At 39.3% G+C, this 18210-nt stretch overlaps 1 protein-coding gene across 4 annotated transcripts in view; it reads left to right on the top strand.

The window, feature by feature from the left end:
• Positions 1-11939, top strand: part of Ophn1 (oligophrenin 1) — a 344008-nt gene extending 332069 nt beyond the window's left edge. For 3 of the 4 annotated variants that reach the window (XR_006634606.1, XR_006634604.1, XR_006634605.1), the window contains exons 24-26: positions 10341-10382; positions 11065-11115; positions 11773-11939. Coding sequence is in view for 1 of the 4 variants with exons in the window: in XM_045140247.1 (XP_044996182.1) it covers positions 10341-10374 (34 nt within the window). In the remaining 3 variants the exon portion in view is untranslated. The remainder of the gene's footprint in view (positions 1-10340; positions 10383-11064; positions 11116-11772) is intronic. The other variant, XM_045140247.1, reaches the window with a different exon arrangement.
• Positions 11940-18210: the final 6271 nt, after the last annotated feature.

Here is an 18210-nt window from a genome sequence, read left to right as displayed (position 1 = left end):
CTACTGGGGTTTTGTTCAGGAAGTCTTTTTCCATTCCCATATCATGGAAAGTACTTCCTAAATTTTCTTCCAGTAGTATTCAAGTTTCTGGTCTTATATTGAGGTCTTTGATCCATTTGGATTTGAGTGTAGTGCATGGTGAAATGTGTGGATCAAGTTTTAGTTTCCTGTATGTGGTTATCCAGTTTGTCCCGCACCATTGTTGAAGATGCTGTCTTTTTTCCAGCCTACATTGTTCAGGCCTTTGTTGAATATCAAGTGCTATAGTTGCATGACAAAAAGTCTGGGTCCTCAAGTCTATTCCATTGGTCTATACTCCTGTTTTTATGCCAGTACCATGCTGTTTTTATTACTATGGCTTTGTAATATAGCTTTAGATCAGGTATGGTGATCCCATCAGAGGTATTTCTTTTGCTGAGGATATGTTCGGATAAGCGAGGCCTTCTGCCTTTCCATATGAAATTTGAGATCATTTTTTCTATCTGTGTGAAGAATACTGTACCGATTTTAATTGGAATTGCATTAAATCTCTATATTGCCATTGGTAGGATTGTCATTTTCAGAATGTAATTCTGCCTATCCAGGAGCATGGGAGGTCTTTCCATCTTCTCAAGTCCTCCTCAATTTCTTTTTTGAGTGTTTTTATGTTTTTGTTGTATAGATCTTTCAGTTCCTTGGTTAATGTCATTCCAAGGAATTTTTTTGTTGTTGTTGCTATTGAAAATGGGACTGTGTCCCTTATTTCTTTCTCTGTGTCTTTGTCATTGGCATATAGAAATGCTACTGATTTTTGTGCATTGATTTTGTATCCTGCTACATTGCTATAGGAGTTAATCACCTTCAAAAGTTTTGGGATGGATTCTCTCGGGTCTCTTACATATACAATCATGTCATCAGCGAATAGAGCTAACTTACCTTCTTCCTTTCCAAATTGTATTCCTTTTATATCCTTTTCCTGTCTTGTTGCTTGAGCTAGGACTTCCAGTACTATATTAAAAAGCAGAGGTGAGAGGGGACAACCCTGTCTTGTTCCTGATCTCAATGGGAATTCCTCCAGTCTCTATCCATTAAGTATTATTTGGGCCTTCAGAGCTTTATATATTGCCTTTATTATGTTAAGATATGTACAAACTATGCCAGTTCTCTCCAATGTTTTGATCATGAAGTGATGTTGTATCTTGTCAAAGGCCATTTCTGCATCTATGGAAATGATCATGTGGTTTTTATGTTTAACCTTGTTTATGTGGTGTATTACATTGGCAGATTTCCATATGTTGAACCACCCTTGTGTTCCTGGGATGAATCCCACTTGGACAGTGTGGATAATGCTTTTGATGTGTTGTTGGATTTGGTTTATGAGGATTTTGTTCAGGATCTTTGCATCTAAGTTCATTAGGGAAATAGGCCAGTATTTTCCTTTTCTTGTGGCATCTCTGCCTGGTTTTGGAATTAGCGTGATACTAGCTTCATAAAAGGAGTTGGGTAGCATTCCCTGTTCTTCCATTTTGTGGCACATTTTGAGGAAGATTGGTTTGAGTTCTTCCATGAAGGTTTGATAGAATTCAGCTGAGAAGCCATCTGGTCCTGGACTCTTCTTTTTGGGGAGGTTTTTTTTTTATTACTTTTTTAATCTCCATGAGTGTGATGGGTTCATTGAGGTGATTAATCTGCTCTGAGTTTAGCTTTGATAGATTGTATGCATCTAGGAATTTATCCATCTCCTCCACATTATCCAGTTTTGTGGAGTAGAGGTTTTTGAAATAAGTCCTGATTACTCTCCCAATTTCACTTATGTCTATTGTGATCTCTCCTTTTTCATTTTGAATTTTTTTAATTTGAAGGTTCTTGTTTTTTTTTTTTTTTTTTTTTTTTTGCTTGATCAAATTGGCCAGGGGTTTGTCAATCTTGTTTATTTTTTCAAAGAACCAGCTCTTTGTTTTGTCAATTGTCTTAATTGTTTCCTTGGTTTCCAATTCATTAACTTCTGCTCTGATTTTAATTATTTCTTTCCTTCTAGAGCTCTTTGGGTTGGATTTTTCTTGTTTTTCCAGTGCCTTTAGGTGGATGGTTAGGTTGTTGATTTGGGATCTTTCTGTCTTTTTATGAAAGCATTGAGTGCTATGAATTTTCCCCTGAGGACTGCCTTCATTGTGTCCCATAAGTTTTGGTATGATGTGTTCTCATTGTCATTCAATTCCAGAAGTTTTGCAATTTCCTTTTTTATTTCATCCACTATCCATTTGTTGTTTAAAAGTGTCCTGTTGAGTTTCCAGGTGCCATTTTGATTCTTGGTGGGTGTTTTGTTGTTGATTTCTAGCAATGTAGCATTGTGATCTGATATCATACAAGGAATTATTTCAATTTTCCTAAATATGTGGAGGCAGTCTTTGTGACCCAGTATATTGTCTATTTTAGAGAATGTTGCATGGGTTGATGAGAAGAATGTGTAGTCTGTGGATTTGGGATGGAAAGTTCTTTAGATGTCCATTAGATCTAAGTGATCTGTGGTTTTGTTGAGGTCTCGTATTTCCCTGTTGAGTTTCTGTTTGAATGATCTGTCTAGTACTAATAATGGTGTATTGAAGTCCCCAGATATGATGGTGCTGGTTATTATTTCTGTTTTCTTGTCAAGTAGGTTTTGCTTTATGAACTGTGGTGACCCTATATTTGGTGCATATAGATTTATGATTGTAATATCCTCTTGATGGATCATTCCCTTGATAAGTAGGAAGTAACCTTCTTTGTCATTTTTAATTATTTTTGGCTTGAAGTCTATTTTATCTGATATTAATATAGCTACACCTGCTTGCTTATCTTTTTATTAATTTTTTAATTTAATTTTATTAACATTTTCCATGAGTATAAAAAAAAATCCCATGGTAATACCCTCCCTCCCCGGCACACTCTTTCCCCTATGACATTCCATTCTCCATCATATAACCTCCCCATCTCAATCATTGTACTTACATATATACAATACCAACCTATCAAGTATCCTCCTCCCTTCCTTTCTCTTCCCTTTATATCTCCTTTTTAACTTACTGGCCTCTGCTACTAAGTATTTTTCTTCTCACGCAGAAGCCCAGTCATCTGTAGCTAGGATCCACATATGAGGGAGAACTTGGCTTTCTGGGACTGGGTTACCTTGCTTAGTATAATCCTTTCCAGATCCATCCATTTTTCTGCAAATTTCATAACTTCATTTTTCTTTTCCGCTGAGTAGAACTCCATTGTATAAATGTGCCACATCTTCATTATCCACTCATCAGTTGAGGGACATCTAGGCTGGTTCCTTTTCCCAGCTATTATAAATTGAGCAGCAATAAACATGATTGAGCATGTACTTCTAAGGAAATGAGATGAGTCCTTAGGATATATGCCTAGGAGTGCTATAGCTGGGTCATATGGTAGATCAATCTTTAGCTGTTTTAGGAACTTCCACTCTGATTTCCACAATGGCTGGACCAGATTGCATTCCCACCACCAGTGTAGAAGGGTTCCTCTTTTTCCACATCCCCACCAACATTTATGATCATTTGTTTTCATGATGGTGGCCAATCTGACAGGAGTGAGATGGAATCTCAATGTAGTTTTAATTTGCATTTCCCTGATGACTAGTGATGTAAAACATTTATTTAGATGCTTATATGCCATTTATAGTTCTTCCTTTCAGAATGCTCTATTTAGGTCTATAGTCCATTTTCTGATTGGCTTGTTTGATTCCTTATTATTTAACTTTTTGAGTTCTTAGCATATCCTAGATATTAATCCTTTATTAGATATATAGATGGCAAAGATTTTTTCCCATTCTATAGGTTGCTTCTTTGCTTTTTTCACTGTGTCCTTTGCAGTGCAAAATCTTTGTAATTTCTGTGGTTTTATTGCCTGAGCAATTGGGGTTGTATTCAGAAAGTCTTTGCCAAGACCAATATGTTGAAGGGTTTCCCCTACTTTTTCCTCTGGCAGTTTCAGAATTTCAGGTCTGATGTTAAGGTCTTTAATCCATTTGGACTTAATTCTTGTGCATGGAGAGAGAGAAGAATCTATTTTCATCCTTCTGCAGATATATATCCAGTTTTCCCAACACCATTTGCTGAAGAGGCTGTCTTTTTTTCAATGAGTATTTTTGGCATTTTTATCAAATATCAGGTGGCTATAGCTACCTGGGCTTATATCTGGGTCCTCTATTCTGTTCCACTGATCTACATGTCTGTTTTTGTGCCAGTACCACGCTGTTTTGGTTACTATGGCTCTGTAGTATAGGTTAAAATCAGGTATGGTGATCCCACCAGCCTTATTTTTGTTGCTCAGTATTATTTTAGATATTTGAGGGTTTTTGTGATTCCAAATGAATTTTTGGATTGTTTTTTCTACTTCCATGAAGAATACCTTTGGAATTTTGATAGGGATTGCATTAAATGTGTAGCTTGATTTTGGTAAGTTTGCCATTTTCACAATATTGATTCTTCCAATCCGGGAACAAGGGATGTTTCTCCACTTTCTAGTGTCCTGCAATTTCTCGCTTGAGTGTTTTAAAGTTCTCCCTGTAGAAATTCTTTAATTCCTTGGTTAGGTTTATTCCAAGGTACTTTATTTTTTTGATGCAATTGTGAATGGGAGTGATTCTCTGATTTCATCCTCTGTGTGTTTGTTGTTAGCATATATGAAGGCTACTGACTTCTGTGTATTTATTTTGTATCCTGCTACATGGCTGTAGGGTTTGATCAGCACTAACCGTTTGCTAGTAGAAATTTTACGGTCCTTTATGTATAGAATCATGTCATCTGCAAATAATGATAACTTGATCTCTTCCTTTCCAATTTGTATCCCTTTTATGTGTGTCTCTTGCCTTATTACTATGGCTAAGACTTCCAAAACTATGTTAAATAAAAGTGGGGCCAGTGGACACCCTTGTCTTGTTCCTGATTTTAGAGGAAAAGCTTCCAGCTTTTCCCCATTTAGTAATATGTTTGCTGTAGGCTTGTCATAAATAGCTTTTATTATATTGAGATATGTTCCTTCTATTCCCCGTCTCTGTAGGACTTTTATCATGAAAAGATGTTAGATTTTGTCAAATGCTTTCTCTGTGTCTAATGAGATGATCATGTGATTTTTGTCCTTCGACCCATTTATATAATGTATTACATTTATAGATTTGTGTGTATTGAACCATCCATGCATCTCTGGGATAAAGCCTACTTGGTCAGGGTGAATGATCTTTCTGATATACTTTTGTATTGTGTTTGCCAATATTTTGTTGAGAATTATACATCTATGTTCATGAGGGAGATTGGCCTGTAATTTTCTTTTTCTGTTCTATCTTTTCCTGGTTTCCTGCTTGTTTCTTATTCCCATTTGCTTGGAATATTGTTTTCCACCCTCTCGCCCTGAGTAGGTTTCTGTCTTTAGCAGTTAGGTGGGTTTCTTGAAGGCAACAAATTGAGGGGTCTAATTTTTTGATCCATCTTGTTAGCTTGTGTCTCTTGATGGGTGAATTAAGGCCATTAATATTTAGGGTAATGACTGTGAGATTTGATTTGATCCCTGCCATATTGTGATGGTAGATGTGTGTTGGTGTTTTCATGGGCTTTGAATTTTTTTGTGACTACTCTGAGTTTGGTTATTATGATCTGCTTCTTGTATGCATTTGAGTTTGTTTATTTGTTTCTTCTCAGTGGAAAATTTGCTGAAATACTCTCTTTGGGTTTGGTTTTGTGTTCATATTATTGTAAAGCTGAGTTTTGTCATGGAAAGTTTTTCTTTCACCATCTATTATGGGGGATACTTTTGCTGGGTAGAGTTGTTTGGGTTGGAAGCCATAGTTTCTTAGACTTTGGAGAGTTTCATTCCAGGCCCTTCTATTAGGGTTTCCATTGAGAAGTCTGAGGTAATTCTGATGGGGTTACCTTTGAAAGATGTGGCTGTTTTTCCCTAGCTGCTTTTAGGATTTTCTCTTTGGTGTCAATGTTTAGAGTCTTAATGATAATATGTCTTGGATATTTATTCCTTTGGTCCAGTCTGTTTGGAATTCTTTTGGCTTTTTGTATCTTGATTGGCCTTTATGTTAAGCGACTAGGGAAGTTTTCTTCAATTATTTTGTTAAACAATTTCTCCATGCCTTTGGTCTGAAATTCTCCTTCTGGTATTCCAATGATTCTGATATTAGGACGTTTAAGTGTATCCCACAATTCCCTCATGTTCTGTTCACAGGGACTTTTGAACTTACTGAAATTTTTGAACTCTCTAACTGTTTCTTCCATCTTCTATTCCTGATCAGAGTTTCTTTCCTCCACTTTGCTAACTCTATTCTTGAGAGCCTGTAGAGTGTTTTGGACTTACTCAATTAAATTTGAACTTTCTACTACTATTCTATGTATCATTTCCATCACTCTGTCAAGCTCCCTTTTCACATCATTTTCTGATTTTCTTAATGATTCTTGGAGTTCATCCTTGCATTTCTTTATGTCTTCATTTAATATTTCCAGCTGATTTTTAAGGTCCTCTATTTTTTCACTCTCCCTCATACTATTAACACTCTTTGAACTCCTTCCAATCTCTTATCAATTTGTTCTAGCTTAGGGATGGTAGCATCTACACGATTATTGGTCCTTTGTTGCTTTCTTGCAAGTTCTACCAGTAGGTTGGTCATGGTTGCATTGCTCATAGCTTCAATTTGATGTTCTGATCCTAATAACTCTTCTATGTTTTGGTTAGATGTATTCATTGTAGGGCGGGGTAAACTAACTGGATTTTCTTGCATTTGAGTTTTCATGTTATTTCTTTTGAAGCTGTGGTCTGCCCATGACAGTGTATGGGCAGGTAGTTGGGTGGATCAACCTGGGCTCTAGCTCAATGGGAAACCAAGGCAGCCTGGGGCAGTTGCCAAGCAGCCTGGGCTTTGGCTCCCACTTGCCAAAGCCGCCTATCTACTGCCTGACAGGGGCGCCAATGTTGCTTGAATTCTCAAGTGGTAATGCGCCAAAGCTGCCTGTGTTCAAACTTGGAGGGGCACTGAGGTACCAAGCTCTGAAGCATCCCAAACTCTGGCTGGGAACACTGGGACTTGGAAACAGTCTGTGCTTCCCTGCCACAGGAGAATGGGGGATGGCTGGCATGGCAGACAGTAGGGGAGGGCACCTGAGCTGGTGCAAGTGAGAGACACAGTCTCGGCTTGTGTGGCAGTTGCTGTGGGACTGGGCTTGCTGAAAATGCAGCAGCAGGAGCAGTAACGTGGGCAAGTGTTCAGAGCAGTTTAAGCTTCCGCACTCAGGGATCGATCAGCGCTCGATTGGCACGTGCATGATTGGCGTGCAATCGGAGCGCTGCGGCCAAGGCGGTGGGGTGTGACGGCTATTTGGTATTTGGTAGGAGGGGTGGTCTACCTGCCCACTAGGGGTTCTGCGATTCCCTGTCCCCCCATGCCCTCCCACTGACAAGAAGACCCAGAAAACCCTTAATGTCTTGCCTTTCTTTCCTCGGGATTTGCAGCACAGCTTGGTGGTCGCCATCTTGATTGGATGTCCTTCTCTACCTCTTCCATGTTTCTTTTCCTCCCTCCCATTCTTCCTTTTTGTTTTTATTTTCCTCCCTCCCATTGTTCCTTACATCTCTTTTCAATTTTATTTATTTATTTATTTATTTGAGAGAAAGAAAGAAAGAAAGAAAGAAAGAAAGAAAGAAAGAAAGAAAGAAAGAAAGAAAATGGGTTTGCCAGGGTCTCCAGCCACTGCAAATGAACTCCAGATGCATGAACCACCTTGTACATCTAGCTTAAGTGGGTCCTGGGGAATCAAACCTGGGTCTTTTGGCTTTATAGGCAAGCACCTTAACCACTAATCCATCCCTCCAGCCCTACATTTGTTTATAAAACATCTCAAGTGCTAGTACAGACTGTTCAAGAATTGGGCATTTGGGAATCTTTGGACAAGAACACCTGGAGAAATGATTGTGTAGCCTTCAGGGCATCTTCTCAGTTTGTTCCATATTGCTAATAAGAAAACTTAAAATTGTGCTTCCTAACATGGAAAATGAGTGAACCCTTTTTGGTCAGTTTAAAGCAAAACAATATGCCTTTACCAGCAGTGGGCTGGGTTAATTTTGACATCCTTTGTCAAGACCATGGGACCTGATTCACCAAGCTGTAATTCTGTAGGGCAATTTACCATAACACAGCTTAGTTAATTATAAGCTCAGCCAATTTCTTCATAAACAATAACTTAAACTTTCAAAGAAAATGAGGTTGAATCCCAGATAAAGTTTTTTTTTTGTTGTTGTTATCTAGATAGCTCACAGTGCTAGAATGCATAACTAGCATAAATGAGACCCTCCTGAGAGGAGGTGGAAGGATGTAGGTGCTAGATGGCAAAGGAGTATAGTCATGCCTAATATCCTTAATGTTACTCCCCTATGAACAGGACTACTTACTGGTAGTCCTCCATTCCTAGGATCAGAAATAAATACCAAGGAAATTGAATGAAGTAAGCTGTAATAAGTGGAATGAATTGGGGGTGTTAAAAAATACATTATTGGGCTGGAAAGATGACTTAGCTGTTAAATGCTTGCCTGTGAAGCCTAAGGACCCCAATTCAAGGCTCGATTCCCCAGGACCCAGGTTAGCCAGATGCACAAGGGGGTGCACACATCTGGAGTTCATTTGCAGTGGGTTGAAGCCCTGGCTTGCCCATTCTCTCCCTCTCTCTCTCTCTCTCTCTCTCTCTCTCCATCTGCCTTTGTCAGTCTGTCTGCCGCTCTCAAATAAATAAATAAAAATAAAACAAAAAATTTAAAAAATACATTATTATACTTTAGCTGGTGCTTGATAGATGAGTAGAAATACATAGAAAATGTGATGAGTTGGTCTTTATCTTCAGACAGGAAACAAAAGCATCAAGAAGGGAATGTGTTAAGAGGAATAAACAAAGTTCAACAGAATCCTTAGGACAGGCAGACATCCAAGAAGGAAGCCATAGCAAAATGGGTGTTGACAGCATAGAAAGATTGGTAACCACTGCCAATGGGCTGAACCCATGCTTAGAGAAAACTGAGATCAATGGCATCTTTCCCTCATTCCCTTACCCTCTTCAACAGTTAGAAAACAAAAACTCAAAAGAAAATGAGTACAGATTTATCAGGACAGGAAGGGACGAGAGCATTTAACAGATTATACAGTACCACTTGATTAGTGTTCAACTTCATCCAGCATATGGGAGTGAAAGAGTAAAGCTTAGCTGAAAGTGAGATCAGGAAAATGAACTCAGGCCAGATTGAAAAGGTCTTTTATGACATATTAAAGTGTTTGCTCTTTGTACTCTAGTCCATTGGGGGTGGGTCATAAAGTTGTTTAAGTGACAATGCACATTCTGACCTGGCTGAGTTGTAAAAAGATTGTTCTGGTGGTAAATACTAGAAGCAAGGAGACCAATTAGAAAACAAGTTGTCCTGGAGAGAGTTGTTGGAAGTCCTCAGTTAAGGCATTGCCATGGGAATGGGATAGAATGGAAAGATTGGAGATCAGTGTGACTTTGCCAAAGGAAACGCAGAGAGAGAGAGAGAGTTAGTTAGTTCTAATGGTAGTTTGGTAGATGATACAATAGTTAATTATGGAAGAGCAGGTTTGGTGAGAAATTTGCTGTGCTCTATTTTAAACAGTAACTTTGTTCATTTTTTAAAAATTTATTTATTTGAGAGTGACAGACAGAGAAAGAGGCAGAGAGAGAGAGCGAATGGGCACACCAGGGCTTCCAGCCACTGCAGACGAATGCCAGATGCATGTGCCCCCTTGTGCATCTGGCTAACGTGGGTCCTGGGGAATCGAGCCTCGAACCAGGGTCCTTAGGCTTCATAGGCAAGCAATTAATCACTAAGCCATCTCTCCAGCCCTGTTGGGGGATTTATTTGCCATGATTGTCTCCTTTCCCCTGTTATTCACAAATGAAGCTTATTTAGGACTAATGTAAGCACCTCAACAGGCTTCAAGACAAACGAGGGATTCATGTTTTACATGGTACTTCTCCTGTCTTCTTGCCCTTTTCACCATTAGCCATAATCACCAAATGCAGACTATGGTCTTGGGCCAACTTCTCTGTGATCTCCCGTAGTCTGACCTTTAAAGAATTGTTCTGTACCTGAAGGTGGCTTCATGGCTAAGTGATCAGGTTTTCTAAACCTTCATAACCCGTAAGCATGGAACTAGATACTGTAATATATCTGAGCAGAATCATTCCTCCATTTTTTCATGTGATCTTTTTGACATTAGCCAGGAAGTGTCTGCTATATTCTTGCTTTGACTTTTCAGTTCTGATTTCTGGGGTTTTATTGAAATACCTTTCTTCTTCCCACAGTTCTCAAGGAAGACTTCCTGGAGATGAAAGTTGAGTGGACAGGTATGTAGTCTCTACCCTTATTACAGAAACTTGTTCAAATAAGCCTTATTCATGGGACTGAATTTTTGAATTTTTGATGACATCATGCCTCTAATCATTACCATAAAATTACATAACCCTTAGACTTTAATTCTGAAGTTTTGTGTGATTTGAAGTCCTCTTCCTCTCCCTTTATTTCTCATCCAGGAAAACTATGAGCAGGTTGCTTTCTTAAAATATATTTTTATTTATTTAATAGCAAGATAGAGAAAAAGACAGCAAGAGAGAAAAATGAGAATGGGTGTTTCAGGACCTCTTGTTACTGCAAACAAACTGCAAACACATGTACCACTTTGTGCATCTGGCTCTGACATGGGTACTAGGGACTCAAACCAAGGCTGTTAGGCTTCATAAGTAAGCATTTTTAACTGCTGAGCCATCTTTCACCCCAGTAGATTTCTTTTTAAGGAAACTCATTAGGAATTCTAGGCTTTAGCATTTTGGAAAAATATATTTTCTTTATTGAGTCTTAGTTCTTGTTTGCAAATTTTGACATCATTTGAGTCTATAAGGAAACTAGTAACCTACCTTTTGGTTTTTTAACTTGTGCAAAATATCTGTTGAGGGACTTCATTCCATTAGACCAAATCCTTATTTCAGAACTTCCCTGAACCTTCATCTTTGGTCCTTTATATTTGTCTAGTGCAAAGGACTCTCATATCCATTATCACTTGATCCACATCACATGCCAGAGGTAAGGAGGATACTATGTGTTCTAACTCAACAAATAAAGGAACTGAAGTTCAGAAGGGATAAGTGACTTGCTAAGGTCATAGGAGACTCAGGAGTCAGGGAAATGCCTTTTTCTACGTAGGAGTTTTGATTGCTTGGCTATCAGATCTCTGGCATGACATGAACCAGTATACACGTTAATGGAATCCAAGTATCTGGAGTTTGGCTTAACATGTGCTCCTTAGCCTTCCTTTTCTTCCAGTCACTGCCAGTCCACAGTGGTCTAGGGTTAGATAAGCTTCTTATCAGCTTCCATAAAGATGAAGCCTGCCTGGTAAAAAGGAAGTTTGGAGATATTGTAGGACCATAAAGCATTGACAATGATGTGGTAATGGGGGTAGGGAAGGGGAATATCAGTCCCAGAAATGCAAGTTTCAGAGTTATTCTTTCCCCTGTGGATAGACGTGGGGAATTTGCAGTGAGGTTGATGGCAGAAAGCCTGAAGCTGTGATTATAGTACTGAGGCTTGTTTCATGGGATCTGAAGAATAAGGGTCTTTTTTGAGGTGCCATACCAATGGTAGACTTAGCTGACTAACAAAAGAGGCCCCACTGCTCAGGGGCTATTACATGCTTAACCAGGCCTAGCTAATTCTCTACTTTTTCTCTTTTTATTTTAGGTTTTAAAAAGGAGTTGGCCTTGGGGGATCTTTCTAGATTGCGAAAGGGTCTACTTCAAACCCTGTGTGCTGAGTCATTTTGGACTGATGATCAGCAGCTCCTTCCTGGTCCTGCACCTTCAGGCTCCGGGAAGCCGTAAAATAAAGGGGCACGTGTCCCAGATACATGTTTATTTCTCCTTTGTATTCTGTCTTCATCCACTTGGAAGGTCTGATGTGAGCTCCTAGGATACTAAATGGCTGGACTCCCTCAAGCCCAAACTCTGATGAAATGAAGATAACCACTGACTTCAGTTCAATAAAGGAACCTAGTTTTCCACTCTTCTCTGAACTTCCTGTTTCCTCAAGAAGCCATTGCACTCTGAAAGATTCAAGACTAAAGATCAACCACAGGGGTTTTACCTTAAGCTAAAAGCACTTGAGTGAGAGGGTCATTGTGTACCTTGTTTGGAGAGGAGTTACAAATGTTTGCCGAATATTGGAGATTGGTATCATGTCTCTTTCTGAGGATGTGGACAGTGGTGCCAAGTTGGCACCATGGCATCACATGTTGCCACAATTCTGTGGATCCAGACAGCCTGGGTGATGCCCCCACAGTACCCTCCCTCTGTGTGTACTTAGGAAGGTAGCCTTCCTACACGAGCCTATAGCATGTTTTGCATGTCAAACCTTATGTCTATTTGGATTATTCTTCCTCCTGTTTTTACCTGGTAACTTCCTTTGCAGTAGTCATGGAAAAAAGGCTAAATGCATTTCTTTAAGCAAGGATCAAATGCTAGGAAATGTTAAGATGGACTGAGGCCAAGGGCTTGTTGCTGTTGCTTCGTGTTTGTCTCTAGCTGATATGCTCTTTTATTTCATGGGGGTAAAAAAAAAATCCTAATTTAGTGTCCATGGATTTGGGAATCCCATGATGCCCCTGACATGACATGTACAATTCCATGACAGTATGCTTTTTCTTAGCAGATGTTCATAAGCTACTGAATTTCAAATGGGCATGTGACCCAATAAAGGTTAAGAATCACAGCCCTTAAGATTAAAGACTCTTTATAGCCCATAAAGGATTTGAATAGAAGGGACTTTTAATGGCCTTTAGTCTAATAGTTTAGTTTACATGCAGAGCAAGTTAGTGACCACTACAGCACAAGATCCTAGGTGCACTTCCACATTTATCCAAAAAGGAGCCTTAAGAGTGGTGGTTTTAATGGTTTATCTGTCGGAGGGATTGCCTTTTATCCGATTTTTAAGCCCCACATATTTGTCACCAGGTAGAACTCCTGAAGATGTAAGTCCCCAACCCCCTTCATTTACTATCTGTATCACTGAAAGCACACTAAAACAAAAGCAGTGCAATGGGTCAGAAATCTGACTAATAGGCATTTCTGAATCCTGTTTGTTGGAAAGAATGTGCTTGTGTTCCCATGCAGATGCCTGGGCCACAGCCTGTGTATCTTATAATGTGTGTGAGAGAAAGATCTTCCTACTTGCCCACTTCTAGCAAGATCCTGCCATTGTACTGAAAGTAGTAGAGAGAGACAGATGAGAGAGAGAGAATTTACACACTTATGTCCAGACTAACTGAGGTGCCTTGTGCGCTCATTGTTACTGAAAAGTAATAGTCACTTTCAAGACGGAATTTTGTGAATAATTGAGTGAAAACTTGGTACTATTCTCAGTCAAAACATTTCTAAATATCTTCCTTAAGCTCTGTCTTCTACACCCCAAACACTTTAAAGACCACATTTTTAAGATGCCACAAGCCAGAGTCACAAGTGGCCATTATTCTCCTTGCGTCTCATCATTGCTGAACTCTTGTTGAGCCCTTGACTCAGAGCTGTGCCCTCTCTGTTCTGTCCTTTTAAAGACTGAAAGCAGCAAGGTGTACAAAACTTGGATAAAGAGAGTAACCAATGGAGCTTGGAAGTTTTTGCAAGGTCGGGCTATCTCTTCATGTTCAGTTTACCTATTCAATAATGTTCTTTAAAAGGTGGTCTAATCTTACTTTGTGAAGTGAAAGACTTATGATATAATTTGTAATTGTGAGTTCATTGTCTTAGCCATTTTTACATTGGAAAAGGGCCTTGTGTCTTTCTGCTTTACTACTTCACAAAGCTTCATCCGGAAGACTGGTCACATACACATGTAGTTTGAGAAGCAACAATCTGTGAGCCTCTTGTGGTACTTGATGCCTTGGTGTCATATCCCTACAAAGATTTTCTGTGATGATATCAAAGATAAAGAAGTCATTTATTATTTTTGTTACTGATTTCTTAAAGGTAGGTTTCTAGCCCCGGCTGACCTAGAAATCATTATGTAGTCTTGGGCTGGCCTCGAACTCATAGTGATCCCCTACATCTGCCTCCTGAGCATTGGGATTAAAGGTGTGTGCCACCATGCCTGGGGGAGAGAGAGAGATAATGGGAATAGGTACACCAGGGCCTCCAACTACTGTAAACAAACTCCAGATTCATGTGCCACCTTGTGCATCTGGCTTTATGTGAGTACTGGGGAACTGAACTTGGGCCATTAGGCTTTTCAGACAAGCTCCTTAACCATCTCTCCAGCCTGAATTTTTACTTTAAAAGTTTAAAAAGAGATGTGAGGAGTATCCAATCAGTGAGTTACTATTACCAATAGTAATATAGGCAATATTGAGTACTTTTGAAATAATTGGCTCTCCCCTTTCAAGAGGTCTCTTGATTCTACAATAAATACAAGAAGTAAAGTAGTCGGGAAGTAGTTCTGTGACTAGTTAAAGAATTGCTTTGGGGAGAATGTAGATGAGAGATGTTACTATTAAAATATCAGCAAGCAGGGGGCTTTGACACATTAGAAGCCCAGAAAAACTTTGGAAATGATAAGAAAAAATTCAGAGAGAAGCAAAATGACTTGAAGGAAAGACTTTTTATCAAGGGTGGAAATGAAGCACTTCCTGCCAAGGACCTTAATAGAGTGCTTAATTGATTGCCTGTGTGAACTTAGCCTATGAGATTCTGGGGTCCATTCATGTGACTTTCAATAAAGTATGAAGACTATCTGGTGTTAATGGCCTCCATTTTCAGTTTTATCAGGGAAGCAATCTTTGAGCTTGTCAGGAATGATGAGCCATCCACTACCTAATGCTTGTGCTCTCTTCTACAAAACTAAGGCTATCTGGGCACAAAATTCTTCTGTCCACTTGGCAAAACAGAGTTGTCATTCTTTCAGGATTCATATCACTAGATGATAGCTGACAATTCCATCTTACTGATAAGGAAACAAGGCTTGGATATGAAATGAGTCACCCATGATCACATACTAAAGATTGACAAAAGTGCAGGACCAGAAGCTACTGGTTTGCCAAGCTGCCTCAAAGTAGTAGCAAATATTGATTCCAAATGTAAATGGAGGTGATGCCTAGAAAGTGGATTGATGAAAACCTCTGTAAGTCTTGCTACTCATCAGTCTCAGCATTAGCATTCTTCTGAGCTTGTTAGAAATGTGGATCATTGGAATTTATCTCAGACATATGGAATCAGAATCTGGATTTTAATAATTTTCAGGTGCCTTCCCCAAGAAGTTCCTGTACACATTAAAGTTTTGAAAAGCATTGGAAAATGAACTGCAAAGTGAATATGCCATACCTTTTTTCAGAGGCACAAAGGAGGCAGTAATGGATGTGGTCAAAATGGAACAGCCAAAAAAATGTGGTTTTGAGCAGCATTTTCAATTTTAGGCCTCTCGGGGCTGGACAGATTACTCAGTGGTTAAGGTGCTTGCCTACAGAGCCTCATGACCTGGTTTGATTCTCCAGTACCCATGTAAAGTCAGATGCACAAAGTGACACATGTATTTGGAGTTTGTTTGCAGTGTTTGGAGACCCTGGTGTGCCCATTCTCTCTCTCTCTTCTCTCTCTGCCTCCCTCCCTCCCTCTGTCTGTGTCTCTACTTGAAAATAAATGAATGAAAATATTTTTTAAATATATGATACTCTCCTTACTTTGATGTGTACATGTGAGGTTTCTATCATTATAACAAATAACAGAAAGTCAACTTTGTTTTGGTTCAGTTTTAGTTAGAGGCTTTAGTTTATTATCACTTGGCCTTATTGCTTTGGGCTAGCATGGTGAGAGCACATGGCAGAAGCAAACCACTTACTACATGGCCAAGCAGCAAAACAAAACAGAAGAGGAAGGAGCTGGGGTTCCAATATCTCCTTCAAGAGCACACCCTCTGTGATGGTTAATCTCTGGTTGTCAATTTGATGAAATTTAGAATCACCTTGGGAACAAGTCTTGTCATGTCTGGGAGAGATTCTTTCAACATTACGATAATTGAGATGGGAGGACATACCCTGTATGTAGGCTGTACCATTCCATGGGCTGAGGGTCCTGGACAGTATAAAAAGGAGAGCTAGCTGAGTATTTACCATTCATTGCTCATCTTCCTCACTGGTAGACTAAATTTAACCTGCTCCTTCCATGCTGCCTTTCCTGCCTTAATGGACTGTACCCTGTGGAACTGCAACCCGCATTAAACTCTTTTTCTTCCATAACTTTGTGTTTAGCTGGTTATTTTGCCCCAGCAACAAGGAAATAATTGACACACTCTGGATTAAGTGAATACCCTCCACTAGACCCATCTCCTAAAATGTCAAATACCTCCCAATAGTGTCATTCAAAAGACCAAGTCTTAACATATATGGGCCTTGGGAAGGCATTTTGGATCTAAATCATAGCACTAAGTACTAAAGTACTATTATTTTTCCAATCCTCTATAAAATGTTAATACCCAGGTTCAAGAACCACCCACCCTACCAATGGCACCTGGAAGAAACCTTGAAAAGAAGGGTTTTCTAGCATTGGAGAGCAGATCTTCACAGTGGCCTTCTTTATGCCTGCTATTTTCACTAGTACTATGAACTCTAGCTTTATTTCTCTGGTTTCTAACTCCTTGATTACCCCCACCCATGTCCCATAGTACTGGATGGCACCATCTCATTGTATTACCAAACTGTTCATGATGTGAGATAGGTTAGGGTGTGTCTATCCTCAGTCTTGACTGTCCTTTCATCTCATCCTTACACATACTACCATTGTGTGAGATTAAGACTGAATAATCACTTCCCACTGGACCTGAGACTGAGTTCTGTTCTTTGTTTTTCATAGACACTACCAGTCAGATCTTGACCTCTAATTTTTTATTCCTAGAATGAATGTGATCCCCATCACATATGCACACACATATCTGTATCTTTCTCTAGCTCTAATCTGTATCTCCTCATCTATAGAATATAACCTTTGCCTTCATCATATTCCTCTGGATTTCCATGGTTAAGAGTAAGGGGCCTAGAGACAGATTGTGTACCTCTTAGCTGCCACCTGGAAACTATTACACCATGGGGAAGTCACTTCACTCAAATATCTATGGTAGAATGATTAATAAGTACTTAATGTTTACCTGCAGTGGTGTTTGTTAATAGTTGTGGTTAGGTTTCAGTTTCTATCCATGAATGACATCTTCTCTACATCCACTCAATGACTGTTACACTTAGCTCTGCAAAACAAAAGGTTATCCTTGAATATTTTCATTTTAAATATTTTATTTGTTTATGTGCAAGCAGAGAGTGGTAGTGTGCGCACGGAACTGCCAGGGTCTCCAGCCAGTGCAAATGAATTCCAGATGCATGTTCCACTTTGTGTATCTGGTTTTATATGGGTACTGGGGAATTGAACCTGAGTCATTAGGCTTTGAAGGGAAGTGCCTTAACCACTGAGCAATTTCTCCAGCCTGCTCAGAATATTCCCTACTACCGGTTTTTTTTTTTTTAATTTTTGATTCCTTAAGGTGTTGTAACCTGCCTCAACTGGAAAATTTCAAGTTCACCAGCCCATAATTAACCACTCTGACTCAAACCTGCCAGCTGTGCCCATAACAGGATCAATTCTTTCCATCCTTTTCCCATCATTCAGTGGTTTCATGATCATAATCCATGTCTAGCTACTCATCCCTGTCCATTTGCCAACAATGAAACTTGGAGAATTCCTATTCCATAGAATCTGACTTCATCTTATGATACCACCTTCCTGGTGGTATGACTTGAGTGTTTTCACCTTTTTGATCATCCCACCTACTATACTGGGCAGCACAGTCAAGTGATCTCTTCCTCTGCTTTGCACCCTCATTATTACAGATATGTTATGATGTGCATTTATAGGCAGTAAGCCAGAGGATGGCTAGATCCTGGAGAATGGGGAGAAGAGAAGCACTAACTTGCCAGTGGTTAATTTCACCATTAATTGAAAATTAACCTTGTACTCTTAGCTGTCTAAAGTATATCACTTTATTTTTCCTGAAGTAAAGATGACATCAGAAAATGCTTTAGGAAATGAGTTTAAGTATCATTAAGATGGATTTAAAGAACTCTGGGAGAAAAGCACAGGAATCTAAATAGTTAGG

Source organism: Jaculus jaculus, chromosome X (genome assembly GCF_020740685.1).
Source record: "Jaculus jaculus isolate mJacJac1 chromosome X, mJacJac1.mat.Y.cur, whole genome shotgun sequence".
Classification (NCBI taxonomy): domain Eukaryota; kingdom Metazoa; phylum Chordata; class Mammalia; order Rodentia; family Dipodidae; genus Jaculus; species Jaculus jaculus.
This window is presented reverse-complemented; position numbering and strand designations above follow the sequence as displayed.